This window comes from Melopsittacus undulatus, chromosome 1 (genome assembly GCF_012275295.1).
Source record: "Melopsittacus undulatus isolate bMelUnd1 chromosome 1, bMelUnd1.mat.Z, whole genome shotgun sequence".
Taxonomy (NCBI): Eukaryota; Metazoa; Chordata; class Aves; order Psittaciformes; family Psittaculidae; genus Melopsittacus; species Melopsittacus undulatus.
The window spans coordinates 104,080,292-104,100,480 of NC_047527.1; the positions used below are offsets into that span (position 1 = coordinate 104,080,292).

General features: G+C 40.8%; 1 protein-coding gene across 2 annotated transcripts in view; it reads left to right on the forward strand.

The window, feature by feature from the left end:
• Nucleotides 1-3,029: 3,029 nt before the first annotated feature.
• Nucleotides 3,030-20,189, forward strand: part of GALNT11 (polypeptide N-acetylgalactosaminyltransferase 11) — a 49,004-nt gene continuing 31,844 nt past the window's right edge. Inside the window, exons 1-2 of one of the 2 annotated variants that reach the window (XM_005150033.3) lie at nt 3,030-3,121; nt 19,066-19,398. In XM_005150033.3, the coding sequence (XP_005150090.2) occupies nt 19,104-19,398 (295 nt within the window). In that variant the 5' untranslated portion in view covers nt 3,030-3,121; nt 19,066-19,103. Of the gene's footprint in view, nt 3,122-10,283; nt 10,374-19,065; nt 19,399-20,189 lie in introns of those variants that run through there. The other variant, XM_031049866.2, reaches the window with a different exon arrangement.

A 20,189-nucleotide genomic window follows, 5' to 3' on the forward strand; every position in this document is an offset into this window, starting at 1 on the left:
TTCAAAACTACAATCACATAGAAACTCTACTAGGGGATGTGCAGACTCTGACTTCAGTCATGGACAAAATGTAGGAAAACTGTTATAAAAGGAAATGACTGAAACAAATGCCAAGTTCTCCCAGTTATTGAAAGAACAGTTGGAGTTTCCTCCAGTCTTCTCTGCCACAGCTGGTCAACAAGCTCTACACATTAACTGGAGAAATTAGTTGTGAACAATTTGGATTTAGAAAAATAGTATGCATTAATTCTGGGGAATTCATGTATATATACATAAATTTGGGGATATTTGCCTATTCTTTTCTTTTTTTTTTCACAAAGTAGAAAAGCCAACCTAAGAAGAGAGACAGGATTCAAAGAATATATTTTGTAACTCAGTGTGCCTCTTTCTCATGCCATTTCTGTGACTGAGATGTGTCAACAATGGAAAAATTTGATAGACAAATTTTCAGTGCTTGAGTACATATGAATCCCAAATCCTAACTGCAACCCATATTGACAGAAGATTACTTTGGGTTACGACTTCTTGCCAGAGCTTTCGTATGAGTTCTTGTCCCTTGCTGTGAGCATGAAGGAACTGGGTCAATTAGTTAACATCAACAAGTTATCACAGAGTATATTAAGCAATTGAGTTGAGTAGATTATTATTATCAGGGATTTTGACAAATTAAACATATATCTCAAATAACATACAGTAAAGGACACTAAAAAGTAGCATTTATTAATTCTGTTAATAAAATTGTAATCCAAACATCAGGGAAACTCTTTTTGATAAGAACTAAAATACCTATTTGGATAGATTAAGTACCTGGAATTACAAGGCAGGCAAGAACTGGCCAAATTAGCAAGACTTCAAGGATAATGGCTCTGGAGAAAGCAGATAGCATATGTGCTGAAGTTGCTTTTACCTAAGACAGCTTAACACACACCACCGGTCCTTGGGCTAAATTATTATGAGAGATCAAAGCTGCACGTTAGCCATTATGAAACAGGAATTATGAAAAGCTGGCTGATAGGGGTGCTGACTATATGGCTATCTCATTTAACTGCACACATTCATATTGATCCCTGCTACCTCCTTGTCATCCACCTACTAACCCCTCCACAGTCACTCCTTTTTCTTTCACTTTAGCTTCTGATTATGTATTGCCTTTTGCCCTCTGTACTTTAATGCTGTAGCTATAGCTTTTTGACAAGTGCTGTATTCTGTTCTATTTATGTTATTATAAAGCACCTTGCCATAATCTCTGGACACCAGGGGCAATATCCATGAAAGAACCTGCTTGGGTTTGTCAACCCTGTTTAAATTTCCACTTCACTCAAATTAAATCTGCCATCTTCAAAGCATCACTCAGCAGCTCAAGTTCTGTATCTGTGTATTCATAAGAAAAGTTCCCCATCCTGACTGTGCTGAGCAAATCTGACAGTTTATTCTTAAACCTCACCAAGGTTTACAAATCCAACACGCTTGGGAGTTTCCCCCCCCCATCCTGAAAGGACTCCTGCCAAGTCAGGTCCTACCTGAAGACAGTTCAGTGATGAGCAATCCCAGGCACAGCTACAGGTTGGGCAGAGAAGAGATTCAGAGAAGCCCTATGGAGAAGGACTTGGGGGTGTTGGTCAATGCGAAAATGAACATAAGCCAGCTTCAGTGTGCACTCACAGCCCAGAAAGCCAACCGTATCCTGGGCTGCATCAAAAGGAGCGTGACCAGCAGGTCAAAGGAGGTGATCCTGCCCCTCTGCTCTGCTCTCGTGAGACCTCACTTGGAGTATTGTGTGCAGTTCTGGTGTCCTCAACATAAAAAGGACATGGAACTGTTGGAACAAGTCCAGAGGAGGGCCACGAGGATGATCAGGGGACTGGAGCACCTCCCGTATGGAGACAGGCTGAGAAAGTTGGGGCTGTTCAGCCTGGAGAAGAGAAGGCTGCATGGAGACCTCATAGCAGCCTTCCAGTATCTGAAGTAGGGCTACAGGGATGCTGGGGAGGGACTCTTCATTAGGGACTGTAGTGATAGGACAAGGGGTAACGGGTTAAAACTTAAACAGCAGAGGTTTAGACTGGATATAAGGAAGAAATTCTTTACTGTGAGGGTGGTGAGGTACTAGAATGGGTTGCCCAGGGAGGTAGTGAATGCTCCATCCCTGGCAGCGTTCAAGGCCAGGTTGGACGAAGCCTTGGGTGATACGGTTTAGTGTGAGGTGTCCCTGGCCATGGCAGGGGGATTGGAACCTGATGATCTTAAGGTCCTTTCCAACCCTAACTATTCTGTGATTCTATGATTTTATGATTCTATGAATCTACCCCACCACCCTTTTGTCTACCATGTCAGCTGTTACATCACTTACTCTGGATATGAAACATCCAAGGATTCACCATGCCCCTCTGTATATGTATACTCTTTGTCACTATGATGCAGGGGTAACAGCACATCAACTATAGATGCACATTAACTGTTAAGCTTGGGTTATCTTGGGGTAATTGTGGTTGATTTCTCTCAGCTATTTTCCCCTTCCCACTGAAGTGATCAGACCCCACATTCCAGACAGCTAGTCAAACTACATGGTAAGGAAAACATTGCCAGTTAGCCAGACATCCTCCATCAACCTGACCTATGCCCCTTTCCTTCCCTTCAAAGCCCCAGGACATGTGCTTCCAGGGGCCATTAAGCCATAAAGCCCAAAGTTCCTTGAGCGACTGTTACAGGGTTTAATCTTCAGAGTGAGCGGCAGGAAAATGCACAAGCCTGGCAGAATGGGCAGATGTACAACTCTAAGGAGACAGGGGGACCAAAGGCCGCACATCCACAGTCCTCCAGCCGTGAATCCCCCATAGATTCATGCCAGTACACGGCCCAGCACAAAAGCGCCAGTCAGAAACTCCACCGCCTCCCCACCTCAGGGGTCGCCATGTTCCCAGCCTGACCGGGCTCCCCCCTCCCGTCATGGCGGCCGCGCCCCTACCGCCTCACGTGACGGCTTCGGCTGGGGAAGGAGGCGGGCGCGGTCACGTGGCTCCAGAGCCGCGCGGGAGCGGTGCGCGCTGCCGCCGCAGTCGCTGAGGGCACGGGGCCGGCGGAGAGGCGATGCCGCCGCCGCGTCCCGCCGGCCGCCGCCGCGGTGAGTGCGGGCTGGCGGCTCCGGGGCTCTGAGGGACATGGTTGGGGTGTGAGGGAAGGCGGCCCCGGCAGGGGAACCGGCTCCGGTGTAAGGGGCAGCCCTCGGGCGTGAGGAATGGGGCTGGTGGCGGCATCAGGCCGGCCCCTGCGGGTTTCCCGCCTGCCCTAAGGGAAGCGGCGGAATCTGGTTGGGGTGCAGCGAGTCCTGTTTCCTGCCTGCCTTGCTCGAGGCGGCCGCGGTCATGTTCAGGGCTTCCCCGTTTCAGGCTGAGACAAGCGGTGTGGGTTCCCGGCGGCGGGCTGCGGCGGGTTGGTCGGTGGCCGAGCCTGCCGCATGGAGAGGGCTGCCAGGTCAACCTGGGCAGCAGCACTGCCTGGGCCGGCGCGGATTGTGCCACATAGGGTGGAAAACAATGTAATTCGTATTTCGTTAGTCTTTAAATGTGTGTGGAGCAGCAGCAGTAGTAGCCCGCCTGCAGGTAAGCTGAAACTATACAACTGTCAGCCCGAAACGTGAGGAGCTGTGCGTGTTTTGCTGCTCCTTTCATTGATTCATCTGCAGGGCTAGGGCAGCTGTTGCGCTGTGGAGGGCTGATTGACCCCGTGGTGTGTTAAAGCTTTCTTATCCTTATGACTGGGACATTTATTTTTAAACAGTTTATACATTTTTTAAAATTTTCTTTTGTTTGTTGTTGTTCCTGTGGTTTTCAGTGTATACTTTGCAACACTGAGGCTCTCTTTTCCTCTTAGCAAATATGTGTTATTCTATGTGGCTGAACTCCAGCCCTTGTAGTCAGCTGCTATTGCCATGTGGTATTTTTCTTTCTTTTTTTTTTTCTTTCCCTATTTTAAATCTTTATAAGGAAGGCTGTAATAGAAAATGCGGATGGCTCATTAACTGACTCCAAGTTACTTGCAAAGCAAAAGAAAGGTTCTCTCATCCGCTGTTTGCACGCAAACAGATGGAGCTGAACAAGCAACCTGCTGGTAGTGGGGAGCTAAGCAGGTCGGACTCTGCTGAATGTGGCACTGCAAGCAAACTGCATTCAGAAACTGCCTTTCCAGAGAGCTGCTTGACCTTCATTCACTTCTTTTTATAGGTGTCAGCCTTAAAACTGCCATTGAGACTAATTAAAACACTAATGCTTTCTAGTACAGCATCTCTGCCAAACTGTATTATGAAATGTTTTCACTGTCAGTTGCAGGGCAGCTGCAGTAGACCTAACAGAACTTTATAACAAGAGATAAAGTACAGCCCATACTCTTCCAAATTAAAAAATATCTCATGATCAGGCTTTGTTGCTGCTCAGTAAACAATCTGTGCTATATCCGTTTGGTCTATATGTTTGGAGTATTGCTTTCTGTTTGAAAGAATGGTGAAATCTCTTTGTGCCAGTACAGTAATCCTGCAGGTGAGCAGGATCAGCAGCATTCTGCCAACATGCTTACTTGTTCTTTTTAGAATTTTTCTGTAAATTTATTTCAACATAAGATGAAATCCCTTCTTAGAAAGAGTAGTCTTTATTTCCTCCCTTTCATATGGATCTCATCTCAATAGGAGGCTGCTCTGAGACATCTCTGATGAGCTTAAGCTGATCCAAGTGCAGGCTGTGCCCAGGAAAGGATGGTACCAACCTCTTCCTGACAGTTTGTTTTTGCCCTGCTACTCTGTAGAGAACCTCTGTGTATGTGAAATACTCCATCTGGGATTTCTAGACCTCATTTTAGAACAGCATAAGGGTCCAGGTGGTTCCAGATAAGAGGCTTTTGATTAACAAGCAATTGGCCTCTCCCAGTATAACTGTCTCTGAAGAGCTGCGTGCCTTCTGCATAAGCTTTTCCTCTTGGTAAGATAAGCTCCTGCGGAGTTTTAGAAGCTCTTCTGCAGCAGGGAAGGAAACAAATAACACTGCAGCTCTAATGAGCCTTCATCTCAGCCCAGAAGAGGAAGCCAGCAGTCTAAGTGATGTGTTCTGGTTTAAGAAATTCTGACTGCAGATATCAGGGCTTGTTGCCCATCTTCTGCTAATTACTTTATCTAAGAGGATGCAAATCGGTAGTCCATTATGCACAAGTTAGAGTTCCTGATAAGCTGCTGTGTGGCGGTAGTTGATGAGAATGGGTGAATTGCATGGTTCATCATTTTTCTAGTGATGTAAAGTAACAGTAGGTGTGATTCACGCTTTTTAGGAGGAAGAAAGTGCTGAAACAGCAAGGTAAGGGAAATAAAGTTGGATTATTAGTATTTTGAAAATTTGTCTGTGGAAAACATGTTTCCTCATGTAAGTGCTAGAAAACTCAAATTTTTAGTGGTAGTTGTAGGGCATGTGTGTGGAGTTGCATAAACTGTGGGTCAAATGTATGAGATTAGAAGTATTGGAGCAGACAGTAAAAATGGGGATTTTGGATCTTCCAGCAAGAAAGAATAGTGTACCATGGGGGTGAAAAGAACAGAGGGAGGATCTGAGAACCTCAGCAGGTTCTGTAAAAAGGCTGGGATCTGAACAGCTGGCAGGTTGAATTTGGCACTGTATCATCTGTGTTGTGATTACTGAAGTGGAGAAGTAAGGGGAGACTTCCAGCTGAAGGGAAAAGATAACATTTTGGAGAAAAAAAAACAAAACCAAACCGAAAACAGTAATTCCTTCCTGTGACAGTTCAGGTTATCATCTTCCTGAACAGTCTCATCTGCCTGGCTAGACAATACTGCAGTTACAGGTATCCCTAAAATGAAGTAATTTTCTTTAGTACTATTCGTATTGGAGAGGTGCTGCAATACAGTTATTTGCTTGCTGTTGAAGAGCAAAAAGCATGTTTGTATATTTCAAGTGCAGAAATTAATGTTTATATTTTTCTGAAAAAGTATTCCAGAGGTGAAGTCTCTGGAATTCTAACTCTTCGGCCCTGTTAGAGTGTGGGAGGTAGATCATCTCTCTTGATTGTTATCGAAGACTTCTTTTCAAAACACATGGTGGTTTATGGAGATGAATGCATCTGCTGTTGCAGCTACTGTGTTAATGTATGAGGTACTGTTAGTACAAATGTCTTGGCTGTTAAGCCAGTGTTTAGTAGCATCAGTAAATGCATTGTTCAGCTCATTTTGTTGATAGTATTCACCACATCCTTCAGCTGTGCTCTAGCGTGTTTCTCATGTGAGTCAGCATTCTGTAGTAATTAGTGTAAATACTTTATTTGAAAAGTCTAAGAAATCTAGAAATACACTGCAACAAAAAAGGGGGAAAATTAGGAATCTGATCACCCAGTTTCAATCAAAAGTTGGCTGCAAGTATACAAAGTTTCATGTATTTTGTTGTATGAACTTCTGAACTGCTTCCCTGAGATGTGAAAATACACCAAGTCTGTAGGTTAAATGACTGATATTGTTCCTAAATGTAGAGTATGGATTGAAGCTCCTGGAAGAGTTACGTGCTGTGTCTCAGCCCTTTCTTGTGGAGTCTAGGGTTCTGGCAGCCTGATAACTTGCATGTTTGAAACTGGAATACACTGCTTAGTGGTGAATCAGCTTTTCCACTGTTTACACTAGCTAGAAACCCCTAACGCAGGGAACCTCAGGACTTTGTGCTGCCTACTTAATGTTTTGTACTATGAGCGAGAAATAGGTGTGCAGGGAGGAGTCCAGATTTCACTGCCCCATGCTGCATGCAGGTAGGTATTCTGATGTCTTTGCTGGCTTTAAGTTCAGTTTGGAGCTGGTGAGCTGTTGTGGTTTTCTCTCTTGTGGCGGTAGCAGCATTGCAATTTCTGCACTTCTGACACTGAAGGATTGCTGTGACTGAGAAGTTATATTCTATCAGCTGTGCTACAGTGGCTGTGTGCATGCTCTAATCTCTTGCTGTGGAGCAAGCTACCTTGACAAAAACAAATCTCTCTTACTGTACAAGAGGGAAGGAATATGTGCATAAAGAAATGTTACAGAACGATAAGCTGACCTGCAATAACTTTTTGTCATTCTTAAGACTTCAACTATGAGACGTTGGACCATTTAAGAAGTCCTGTTCTAAATGGACAGGTTAAGCTAATAAACTTGCAGAGGCATGCCGAAAGAAGGGTACTTCAGTAAACAAATCCTATGTGCCAAACTGATTTAAGGAAATACTTGATGAATGTTAGGAGCATGCTCATGGAAGTCTTCTCTTTAGTTTATGGAAAAATGTCCCGCATATTACTTGGCTGAATGCTACAGATTTTCTTATGCAGCCAAGGATAGCATATAGATGCTTTAAACCTTGGAGGTGGCCTTAATTAAAACAGAGATCCTTTTCCAGGAAGTGCAGATCTATCTTGTTTTGATACACGGCTCCATATGAATCGCCCTTTGTAGGTATTTTCACTATTTTGTGAATTCCTGAAGTGTAGCATCAAGAACGAATTGGTCTCTGTTGATATCTCTCATATATGTTAGAAGTGCTTTGCTTAGTTTTCTTTTTCTGGATTAGCTAATTTTCTCAGCATGAATTTCTACTCTCTTGTGTCAGCAGACACTGAGACGCAGTGCTTGAGAAACAAGAGAGGGCTCTGTTTTGGATTGCACACTGACCTGTGCTAGCAATGTGTTGGAAAGCATGACTTCTAGTGAAGTGGGGAAAAATGTATTTTTGATGTGCTATTCATCTTGTTGCAACATCCCTGATTGCAACATCAAAATCCTGAGTGTGTTTTCCCATTAGAAACATTGGCAATAGATAAGTAGAAGTGACTAATGGGATGGAAAAAGAGTAGTCCACAATTCATTCCTAGAAGGGATTTCTCTGGAGAAGGAGAGACTGAGTCTGTAAGATCACATAGAAGGGAATGAAAGACAAAGATAATTAATTTTTAGCATAACTTGCAGAAATTTGCTCTTCTTAAAGGCAGTGTAAAATTTCTTTATGCTAGTGACTTGTCATTCTAATCCAACAGTTAATGTCCACAAAAATGGTTTGGTTTATTTCTTTCCAGAAGATGGCTAATAGAAGGTCTGTTTACTTCCACATTTGAAAAACTCCCTACCCTGTTGTCCACTACAATATTTAGCAAGATAAGCTTATATTAAATGGATAGCTTAGTTTAGATGTGAAAGTGTTTTTGTTGTAGGTATGGTCATACCAGCAATGGGACCTCTTTGTTAGTATTACTGCACTGTATTAAGTATGGGAAAAAGAGAGAATGTTTCCTATTAGAAATAGATTTGCTGGGAGAGAAGAAGGTATGAGTTACTGCTGTTCTGACCCAGAGCTCTGCTTTTTATTTATATAATCTCTGGTTATTGTGGCCTCAGAATCTTTGATGTATTTGCCTTAATGTATCAGTCAGGTTTTATAGGTGAGAGTTGGGATGCTGAATTGCTAAAAATCTCATCAAAATCTGTAGCAGAGCAAATAGTTCAAGCATACTATCTCATAGGTCAATCTGGTGACTGCACAGGCTCAGTCAGTGAGTTGAAGAGAGGACAGTAGGTTTATAGCCTTAGTATTCCTCTCTTATATTAATGGCTGAAAACATTAGTGAGGAAATGAGGGAAGTAGAGAAACCTATGCACAGAAATTACTTCTGTTGAGAAAATGGATCCAAAAGCAGTAAGATGGCAGGGTCTTTTGGTCTTAAGAGTTTCTTACAGGGAAAAGTGAAAGTCCCATGCCTGTGCTGTTCCAAATGGCATGGGAACTGTGGACTCTATGCTAATGCTTGGAATGAAAACCTCCAGATAACCTTTGTTTCTGGACATAAGGAATGCAAATGGATATTGATTTCAGTTCAGTGGCTACTTTTAGTATTTCAGTTCTATATTTTTTAACAATGGCTGCTTGCTAAGCAAAACGGGAAGGATGTGATGTATTGAGGAAATCTCTTAAGATTGTGCAATCTCTTAATAGCATGGAGAAACATCACAGGAGTTAAGAACTCCAAGCTGTTTAGAAGGAGTTAAATATTTTTCTATCAGAGGCAGTTTGGGGATTTAAACTGTAACTTGTTTTATCCTCCCTCACAGTTCTGCTGATACACCTAATCTTTTTTCTTTAAACAGTTAATTGCAACCTACACTAGTATCTGTTACTCAGGCTCCATAAATGTATCTGATCCTGGGCTAACCAAACCAAGTTGCAGGGGCAGACTGTGGGCTACAGCAAGTAGCTGATAGGTTAGTGCTGCCAACCATAGGATTTTATGCATGCTCAGGTATAGTCTTTCTAAGTTTCTAGTCTGAGTTTGCAAATGTCTTTTGTGTGTGGTGCTTTTCCTGTATACAGCTGTTGATTTCAGTACTGAATTTGCACAAGTGGATGATAGATGTCTGTTTGGTGCTAACTGCAGAACTGGGATTTGCAGGAGAAACTTGTGCAGAATTCAGTGCCCATGGTCAGTAGTCCCAGGTTTAAGACTGAGACTGGTCAAGCCCAGTTTTCAGTGTCCCACTCCGGAGTACTTCAGTGAGGTCTGTTTTGTTGCCAGGTTTGCTGCCAGCTTTTTTGGCAGAAGGGCTGTGCAAACAAAGTCTGGTGGGGATTTTTTATTTTTATTTTCTTAGAATTGGGAAATGTGTTTTCACTTTGCTTGTGAAAGACTGGAAAAAAGCTCAAAGCACTTTTGATGAGGATTTCTTAAGGCAAGCAGAAAGCATACCTAGAAAATTTCAGTCAAAATATGGAACATCTATCAAATAACAAATGATTTGGAAAATGAGGAGTAAAGGCTTTTTTAGAATTGCAATTAACATACAAGTTAATGATCATTTTCTCATGCATTTCTATAGCATCACCTGTTGATATTGTGATGAAGAATGCTTTAGAAATGCATTGAATGATTATGCTTTCCTAGTGAACGGCAGTTAAATGACCAGTCTTGTTTATGTTGACAAATCCATGGATCAATATGGATCATGCATCAGCTGAAAAAGAAGGGAGATGTGTGTGTGTGTAAAAAGAGAATTATGGGGGTGAAAAACTCCCAAATAGGGAAAGAGATCGTTGCTCTTGGGGCAGTGTATACAGTCAAATGAGAAATAACCTTGCAGCACTCGTGTCCTAAGACCCATCTAAATTAGTCTGTTGTCATAGAGAAGCTTGTGTCTGTTCCCCTGTTCCCAGCTAGGACTTGCAAGCAGTACTCAGCAGCAAAGCGTTAAGTTTCAGGCTCAGCGTTTTATTGTTCGCTGAAAATGAAGACACCAACTGGATTTGACTGCTACTGCAGTAAATGTGTTTTCAGTATGTAACCTTGCACTGCTTCTTTAGTGCCGACTCTTCTGGAAAAAGGTGAGTGTTCTTCTGTTCCACTCAATGTAGAAGTGTGCCTGATCTAATTCTTTTGCATATATCTGTGGTTTTACTGTTATTTTGGTAAGCTCTGCAGACATAAAATGCAAGGAAGAGCTAAGTAGATTTTAAACATTTAGAAAAGGTATTAAGCAGCTTATTTGTGCGTAGCTGACCTTGTAAGCTCTCATACATTTTGCATTTGTATACAGTGCTGGAAGGCTGTTAAACTTACATTTAGATACATGGGTCTTTAATGTGAGAGAGATTCATGGAAAAATAAGTTGTCAGTGTGGGTTTTTTAAGTGGGTGAAGAAGGAAAGACTGTGTTACAAAATGCATGCATCTTTGTCTGGAGACAGTACATGAAATTCTGGCTTCCTTGAGAGCTGGTTTTGCTAATGAAAAGAAAATCTTGCTGTTTCAATTGGGAGACAGTATTTATTAGTGACAAAAAAGGCAGAAGGTATTTTTAGGACTCTGTGAATGGCATGACGCACATTTATATGCCAGATGGCTTTAAGTAACATCCAGCCATGCAGCCCTACCGTGCAATGCTTGTTAGGCGACTAGGTAAGAAAATTCTGTGCATGTAACTGTGTTTTGGGAAACTGATAGCTTTTCTGTGGGGGAATGAGGACACTGCAATGGCATGAAATTGTCTACTGTATTGCAGTTATTTATTCAGTATTGAGCACTAGGATTTTGGTAAGCTCATGTTTCTAATCCAAGCGTACTTGCTTTCTGTAATCAGGTTGGGTTATTGTGTTACTTTTCTTGATGCAGTGTTGTGCTGCTGGTTGTAACTAAAACTGGTGTTCCTTTCTGTTGTTTGTTAACATGAGATTCTGATGCTTCTAAACTTTTTCTGTCCAAAACTTGAAACTGCTTTTTCCATTAAATTGTGTCCTTAAATGAGAGCCCTTGTGAAATACTGTCACTCCTTGGAGAGGAGGAGTATGCGGGGAGAAAGGTATCCTTTATCAGTAAGGAAAAAAACCTAGTATGTTTTGGAGTTGACAAAGAGATGGAAAATGTTACTACAGAAGATACTTGATAGTTTCTTTGAGAGAGCATTTTAAATTGAGGTGGGTAAAGAAGGGGCTTCACGTTTTGATTATAAAAGTGCTTGTTTGCATTCACTCTGGTATGGCAACCTGCTATGTAAAGCTTTTTTATTGGAGTTGAGAAATTCCTAAAAGCTTGATAGCAAAGTTACATTCCCAAAGGAGGCATTTCAAGTTATATTCCACAGGATTCAAAATGACAGTGTGCAATATTTAGATATCTCTGGTTAAAGTCCAAAAGCTGCAATACAAATTTGTATATAAATGAGTCACTTGTCACTGGTAAAATAGTGAGGGGTGAGAACCTAAGTACATAAAGAAGATTAATTTTTAAATTGTCCCTAAAATACTTTATCCTTTTTAGACTTAGCATGCTCATAGTATAGTTAGGTCTTCATGTAACTAGTCTGTCTATGTGCCTTTCCTTATCTATAATGTATAATGAACTTACTGGTATTGTAAGATTATTTATCTGTATGGTGTTAATCAAAATTCTGTATTCATTCCAGGAGATATTATTTCAAGTGGCATGACATGAAGTCATATAGCTGTGCTAAAATGATTAAACTGTTGGCTCTCAGAGATTTTCAGGTTGCATTTAGAAGTGACTTACAGAGGCTAATTAAAAATAGATCTTAGTGTGTCATCTCATTAACATGAATGGGAACAGCGATCTTATGCAAGAGGACAGCCTATGGCCCACAGTATATTTCTGTGAGTGAGGATTGCTGTGACTGGAGTTATATTGGTATTATTTTTTTTTCCCACTTTTTCATTCTCCCACCTTCCACCTCACTAAATAGCCTGGTTCTATTTTCTTGACTACATCCCTGTAGGTAGTTTTGCAGCAAGCTGCTGTTAGGTCCCCCTAAGCTATCTCTTCTGTAGGCTGAAGAAGCCCAGTGTCCTCAGCTGCTTCTCATAACACAAATGTTCCAGCCTGTGACCATCTTGGTGGTCTTCCGCTGAACTTGCTCCAGTTGGCTAATGTCTGACTGATACTGGCAAATCCCAAACTGTGTACAGCACTCTGCCTGTGGTCTTCCAGAGTGCTGTGTGGGCTGGTGTAATTGCCATCCCTCAATCAGCTGGCTGTGCTCCTGTTGATAAGCCCCTATTCTGTCAGCTGTCCTTGCTGCAAGGGCGTGCTGCTGGCTTGTGTTTAGCCAGGCCTCTCCAGGTCCTTCTCCTCAAAGCTGTTCCTCAGGCTGTGTCAGTGGCTGGGGAGATTTTCTGTCCCAGGTACAGGACTTAGCATTTGTCCTTGCTGAATGTCATGAGGTGGGTTCCTGTAGACAGCAGTCTGTCTTTATGTGAGTAGTTACCTGCCTACAGCATGTCAAATATAGCCACTGAATTCTTAAAATACAGTGACACATCCCTCCTGTAAGGCCATAAATTAATGGTTGTTTTTAATTAAAAGCAAACTGGCAGGTCCTATTTAGTGCCAAAGCAATCCAATAGGAGGCTGTGGTGTTTTATTTTTATAAGGAGTTAAATTGGGTTGATATATTCAGAGCAAAAGCCAGAGATATTAGAAAATGAAAGTTTGCATTTCATGTGTTCAAAAATCTATGTTCAGTGGATGTTGCTCTTAGTGATGTATGGTAGAGTCTGAAACAAAAGCTGCCTAAGGTGTCCCTTTTTCATCTTGTTAGTCTATTGACTGTGACTCTCCCTTGAGACTGGTTGCAATGTAAAGGATGCCTGGAAAAAGGTAATTCTTGTGAAAGTGCAGAAGCCACTGTAAATGGCATCTCTGTGTGATGAGTGTAGTATTAGAGTACTACTTTTTCCTCATCTGGCCTCTGTTCATCCTGCTGTTAATGCCTCTGTTTGCTAGTGTCTCAAGAAGAAAACAGGAAAGCTTGTTCATGCTGATGTTTGTTATAGAAGAAGAGTGATGGTAGTAGCCGTAACATCCTGGAGGCCAAGAAACATGTAAAAAGTTAAGGTTATTAAGTAAAGCAAAAATGCAGTTGTAAGTACTGTTACTTTATATTCATGTAAGTTTTTTTTTCCTAAAATAAATCATAAAAAGCATCTGTAGAAGGTCATGCAGCAAATAATTATCCTAATACCTGTAGAAAGAATACTATTTTTTTCTTTTTTTACTAGAATGTTCTTTTAAAATGAAGATTATATGCAATTGTGTGTTGGCTTAATATAGGTCCAAAATACACATGCAGTCTTGTAGGAAATCTGGGTGGTATGAGTTGTCTGTCTGTCTTCATCTTATTTTTCTGGAAGAAAAGCTGATCTTGGAAAAACTACAAGCTGACTGTAAGGTTTTCTCAAATAATTCTTACTCCTATTTCAAAAACCTTGAGGTTAATCTGGTTCTCTGTTTGACCTCTGACAAACATGGATTTTGGCACAGTCATGAAATATCTAGTCATACAGTGTGTTTACTAAACTGGTGAGGTTAATCCAAGCAAATGTCAGGGTTTAAACAGTGGCAAGTTATAGAGCCTGTAGCTACTTTTGCTTTTTAAGCCAAAATACTGGGAAATGTGGGTGGCTTATTTCCCCCCTCCATTAAAAATACTGAAGGCTGACATTGGGTCAGTGTTAGTTGTTGCTGCACAGGTTACTAATGAGAAACTGTCCTGAGCTGTCTGGGCTACAAGAAAGTTGTATCATTGATGGGCTGATTTTTAAATGAATATAAATGATTCTGGGCTTGATGTATGAAATGAATGTCATGCTGGTGCTGTAAGGATGCTGTAAGAAGCTGGTGTAACATAAAAGGCATTACTGATGCTCAAATCTGGCAGGTAGGTTCCTGGAGGTTGGTTTTTTTTTCCAGCTTTGCAACTGATTGACTTTCATAGACTTTTACTGAGTTACTAGTATTAAACTGCTGTAGTTCTCTTAAGAAAAAATCAATGATTTACTGCTTGTACAAGGAACTGAGACTTTTGTACTGGGATTCATGGAAATTAGAGAGGAATATTTTACTCTTGGCATTTCTGGCATGTGGTTCTGCAAACTTGTTTCCAAAGTTTTGCCAAAGTCTGAAAACTATCAGGCAATAAATATGTGACAGTCAAAACAGAGCAACAAGACAGAGACTGAAAGGCAGAATATTTTGTTAGAAATTCTTGGAATACTGTGTCTTTCAGTCTTGGTGTCTTTTGAGCTGGTGCTGATGGGGGCGGCTTCCAAGGTATTTTCCCCTTCTTGGTCCACCCCAGTTGCCACCAAAATGGATTGTAATTTTCTGATGTAGGAGGTTCTGCCACCTTGAATGATTTATGTTTGTCATATTGGAATATATTTGGATTCCTAAGTATACCAATGCAAACAGCCATAAACTTCACGTATCACTAGGATCTTGTGGATGTGAATGAATCTTTGTAAAGCACTTAAAGGTGTTATATTTATTTTCTTTTTTTTTTTTTTGCTGTGAAAGCTCTTATATTGCCAAAGGAGATAAAATGTCTTTTGTTCATTCTGGATGTTCTTCACTATATGAGTTCTTGTGTGAGGTATTTCGGAAACTTACTTTTGGCAGCTGTGTTGCTTTTCAGAAACGAAGGGGAGAAACAGGATAGATGCTTCTAACCTAGTCTCATTTACCAGTAAAATCTGTGAGAAGCTGTATTGTGAAACAGTTCTACTTCATATGTTTAAATCATATATTTTTATATATATATGTATTTTTTAATGGCAATCGGACTTTTTCTTTTGTATTTGAATAAATATGTAAAAATGGATTCTAACCGTAGTGTCCAAATAGTGATTTATTGGTGACTGGACTCAGTATTGCAGTATTTTTCTTACAAGCCAGTCGATGTTAATATCTGAGTAAAGCAATTCTGCTTTTCTGATTTGTTTCTAGCTAACTGTTCAAAGCTGCTAGCTCTGCTTACATTAGCAAAGCTTTAGGGTTATGTTAAAAAGGTAGATAATATATGTTGTAACAGATAATATGTTACTCTCATAAAGCATGTATCAGAGCTGAGAAAGATGCTAACACTTTGGATTTGAAAGGCGGTATCTTTTGCATTTCCTGTATTCAGGAACAGTTTGTTTCCATTTTTACATAAAAATGAAAAGGGGGTGAGGAAAAAGGCAAAACAAAAGAAGAATGGGTTGGCTTTGCTGAATTTCAAAACCCTGCTTGGAGAAACCAGCTAGGAGAGGGTGGATGTTCAAGATCATGCATAAGCAGTCAGAGACAGTTGTTGGGTGAACTGGCAAAGTGTGTTTCCTAGAATACTTCACAGAACTGGGGAGCAGAGGAGCCTGGACAGATTAAGGCTTTTATTCACTGTGTCTAGATGGCTTGCACAAGGAAGCCATGGGTAGGGAGATGGATGAGGTAAGAATCGGGGGCGCATGGCTGCCTCTGAACTGTTTCCTCCTGGTGCATTGTGACCAGCTGAAGTATCCTCTCCTCTTCCCACTGGTGTGTATCAAAGTGGTTATCTTTTTTGTTGCATCTGAGATGAGCGCAGGGATACTTGTTTCTTAGTATATTGAGGATCTGTGAGGATGTGTACAAAGTACAATCACATTGATACATAAAAGTATAGGGCTGGAAAGTTTCTACTGATTCCTCAGGACAGGTCCCAAGCAGGACTGACATTTCTTAGGACTTGAAAACTTACTGTGGCCTCTTTGCTAAAAGACATCTGTAAGAAGTCATGCTCGACATAAAACTGTCTAAAACCAGAGTGCGCAGCTCTGACACAGATTATGACTCCTGTGGCTGCTTAAAAGAAGAAGTGGTTGAAATCCATAGGACAGTGGTTGTGTAAATGCATATGTGTTGGTGAATAAGGTAAACTAATAAGCCTCAATGTGCTCTTCATAGTTAAATCTTAACTTATTTTTTTTTTCTTTTTCTTTCATTCAAATTGGGTGTCTAACAAAACATTTGGTATTTAAAGAAAATAAATAGCGAGTCTGTATCTTCCTGCCAAATGTATTACCAAATGTCTTGGTTGAATAGCAAGCTACTGAAAGGATGTGGTTTTCTGAATTGTGGAGGTTCTGCCATTTGATGTACATGCAGTGCTTCAACCTTTGTATCCTTCTACAAAACTGCAAAGCAGTGGAAGGGAAAGGAAGGTGAAGCAGTTCTGCTCCATCAGGGAGCATGTGGAAATAATATCAAGCTCAGGTTTGCCTTTGTTGCCTTTGTAACAATAACTGTGTAATTTCAGCCTGGGCAGAGGGCTTTTTGGAGTTGGAAGGGACTTGCAGCCCAATTTTCAGTCTGGTGATTACTGATTTATCCCTTCCTCTTTAATTTGAGTGTGCTTAATGTTGGTCAGAGTAAATTTTAACTTGAGTGTGGCTGGGAACAAAGGTGAAGCTCTCAGCTGTAAAAGAAAGGCAAGAAGCTCTGATGAATTCTACTTTGCTATTCCTGCTGCTGCCTGAGATAGCAAGGATAATCTTTGGTTTTCCTGTGCAAGCTGCAGTGTAGATGTATCCTCAAACAGCTCTGCAATGAAAAGGTTCCTTTTCTGTTGCAGTAACTTTTATCTTAGTAGAACAGTTCTGTTTCACAATGTAAGTGCATGTGCCATGATGTTAAGGTAGTGTGTCTGTGTTACCATAGTGAATGGAAAAACAACTCTAGCAGGTTTTGAGGAGCAGTATGTTAGGCTTAGATAAGTCTTACAGCAGACGACCTCCTTGTGGCCATGCAAAAAAAGAAACCCCAACCTGGCAAGCACCCAGATCTTGTTTTATGGCTAAGTATTAATTGTCTGCACACTGTCTGGCAAGAAGAATTATTACAATGAGAGGATATAACTGTTTATCTAATCTTGCTTCTTTGCAGCCTTACGTGTTTTTTTCATTCACCTTTGTATGACCATTGACCTCTGTTAGCACAGGGAGTAAGGCGTTGGGGATTGTTGAGCTGTACATCTCTAACTGGAAAACCTGTTGTGCCAGCTAGAATGAGGGGGTTTTGAATAATTTCTGCCCCAAAGCATTTGTTGCCTGGGAAATTTCATGGCTCTGCAGATAAGCAGGAGGATTTCTGTGTGACAGTGTTACAGGCAGTTTCACAGAGCATGCATTCATCTGTGTGCACAGGGTCAGTGTGAGATTTCCAACCTGGTTAAGACCTTTTTAAGCTTCTTGGGCTTAACAGCTGCAGAGATTGTTGTCTTGCAAGTGAGGGAATTTGGCATGGTAAGAATAGTATGTAAATTATTTTTTAGGAGGTTTTTGGAGGAGGGTGGGGGTTTGTGGGTTTTTTTTGGTTTTTTTTTTTTATTTCTTTACTTTGTAGATATTTTGTTTTTGAAGGGAGACAATGTGTGCGAAATGTGAGCTGGAATTTTGACACATTTTTTGGATGCTAGTCACTTAAGACTCAGAATTACATTGTGAAAATGAGCAACATCTTTATAGGTTTCTTTGGGATAATGAATGCCTTGTACCTCTTTTTAGTAGTTTTCCATATTGAGAAGTGAATAATGTGTTTGTACTCATAAATATTGTTCTGGTTTGTTTGCCAGGATGACCTGAAGATTTCTTGTAGTTTCAGACCTTGAGAAGTCTGAAAAATGCATCATCGCAAACCCTTGACTGCCACCCCAATACTTTGTTTTTTTGCTAGTTGAAAGTTGGTTTAATGGTTTCTTGACTCTTTTTTAGTGTGCAAAGAATTTGTTGTGGCTAGCTAATGATGAGGGAAATCTAACTTTGTGTTACTGTTTTTCTCAGTTTTGGAAAATGAGCTGTATAGTTTTCAGTTTGGTTTTATTGGTCAATGTTTGTGGATTTTTTTGTTTGGGGTTTTTATAGGCTTTTTTATAGGCTTTATAAACTTTTTCCGAAGTTTACCTGGTTCGCCTGGGCTGTAAATAGAATGCTGTCACCAGCTTCAGATGCTTCACCTCAGCGATTTCTTATGGTAGTAATTTCCAGTATATTTTGGGGAAATTGTGATAGTGGATGGGTGCCTAAAGTGAAAATCTAGGCTGGGTTGCCGTAGGTGGACATCTCTTCCTCCAGGGGGTATGGAAGCTCTTCTGGAGTCTACAGAGGCTCACAGGAATGCAGTAAATTACCTTGGAGCTTTTAGCTCTTTCCGTGTGTCACATCTGTTTCCTTTTTTCTGCAAAGAAGAGTGTCTGTAAAGGTGGTGTGTTGTTGTTTTGTAGCCCATGTTTTCTGGAATTTCTGGGATGCTCATGGCGACTGTTCTTAAATTTGCACCAAGAAGTACTGAACTGTGTAGCTGAGTCAGTGTTCTCTCCTTCCATGCTTTAGGATATGAACTGAACTACAGAAATAGACATGGGTGGACACTTTTGGGCAACTGGCTCAAGGTGGCCCTGCTTGAGCAAGGGGGTTGGACAGTGTGACCTCCATATGTCCTTTTTGATCTCAACCATTCTATGTGATTCTGTGAAGAATCCAGTCCTTATGTGTAGTATCTTTAGTTAAATAGTGATAGATTGAAATGAATGCAGGCATGCCAGGAATATACTGTTGTGCAAGTGAGATAATTATGTAGCTGTTCTGAGGAAAAATTAATCATCTTTACCTTTAATTGTGTTGCATCACTGGGGTCTTGATGATGTTCCTGATGAAGTACAAGGCACCACACTCAGTATCATAGAATCATATGTGTTTTCACTCTCTTTCAGGTAACTGAGAATGGGTCCTCAACGATGCTAAGTCTACAATGGGAAGTGTCACACTACGCTATTTCTGCTATGGGTGCCTTTTCACATCTGTGACCTGGACACTTCTGCTCTTTGTGTATTTCAACTTCAGTGAAGAGAGCCAATCCTTCAAGAATGTGCCCGTCAAGGGGCTGGAACCTCAGAGGCCGTTTCCAAAAAAATTCTACCCTCGTTTTACGCGGGGGCCAATTCATGTACCCGAATTGCAACAGAAAGAGAATAAGATAGGAAATCCCCTTGGAAATCATGTCCAGGACCCAGTTAAGGGGGAGGTTGAATTCTCTCCTGAAATGGGTAAGTGGTGTTTAGAGTTAGTGACAACTTATTAAAAGGGAAGATGAAATAAGATATAAAATGGCTTTTGTTGTTTCTGTCGTGTATTTGTCTTAAGGATCTTAGAGAAAATAGTATCATGAAATTGAAGGTTGGTTTGTTAAAATGCAGGTGGTACTAGTGGCACTCCTCATTAGGAATTGCCTGAAATTTATTCTACTGCGTTTAATCCAAAATATACCATGCCTGACATTTAGAGCTGTGTTGTGTAAGTGCTAATGAGGAGGACTTGATTACAGAAAGGTGTCTACCCTTGATATAATTCTTCCTTTTGGAAGGTTCAGTGTATGCTTGTTTCATAGTTTACTGCTATATTGATTGGGCTCAAATACATAAACCTTAATTAGCTACAGAGGTGCTGTTCATATGTTCATGTGCACTTAAAAATAGCTTGATAACAACATATAGTGAAGAGTACCCATTGATTTGGAGAGTATTCTTGAAGCATGAAATCATGTACAAGAAATGTGTGTGGGATGAAAATGCAGTGAAAGATTTATTGAGATGACATTGGTTAGGGCCAAATCCTGTTTAATTTGTACCAACAAAAGTCTGTGTGTTTCATTGGAGCATATTTCATCAATGAGATTATTTGGTTTTGTCTTCCAAACTTGCCTTCCAAATTAAAATGCTTTCTATATTTAACTGCTTACAACTTGTTCAGTACTGTGTTCAGATGTGCAAACTGAGGCATGTTGCATACTGGCTTGCAAACTTGTTTTAACTCTGGGGGCAGATACTGAGTGTTGTGG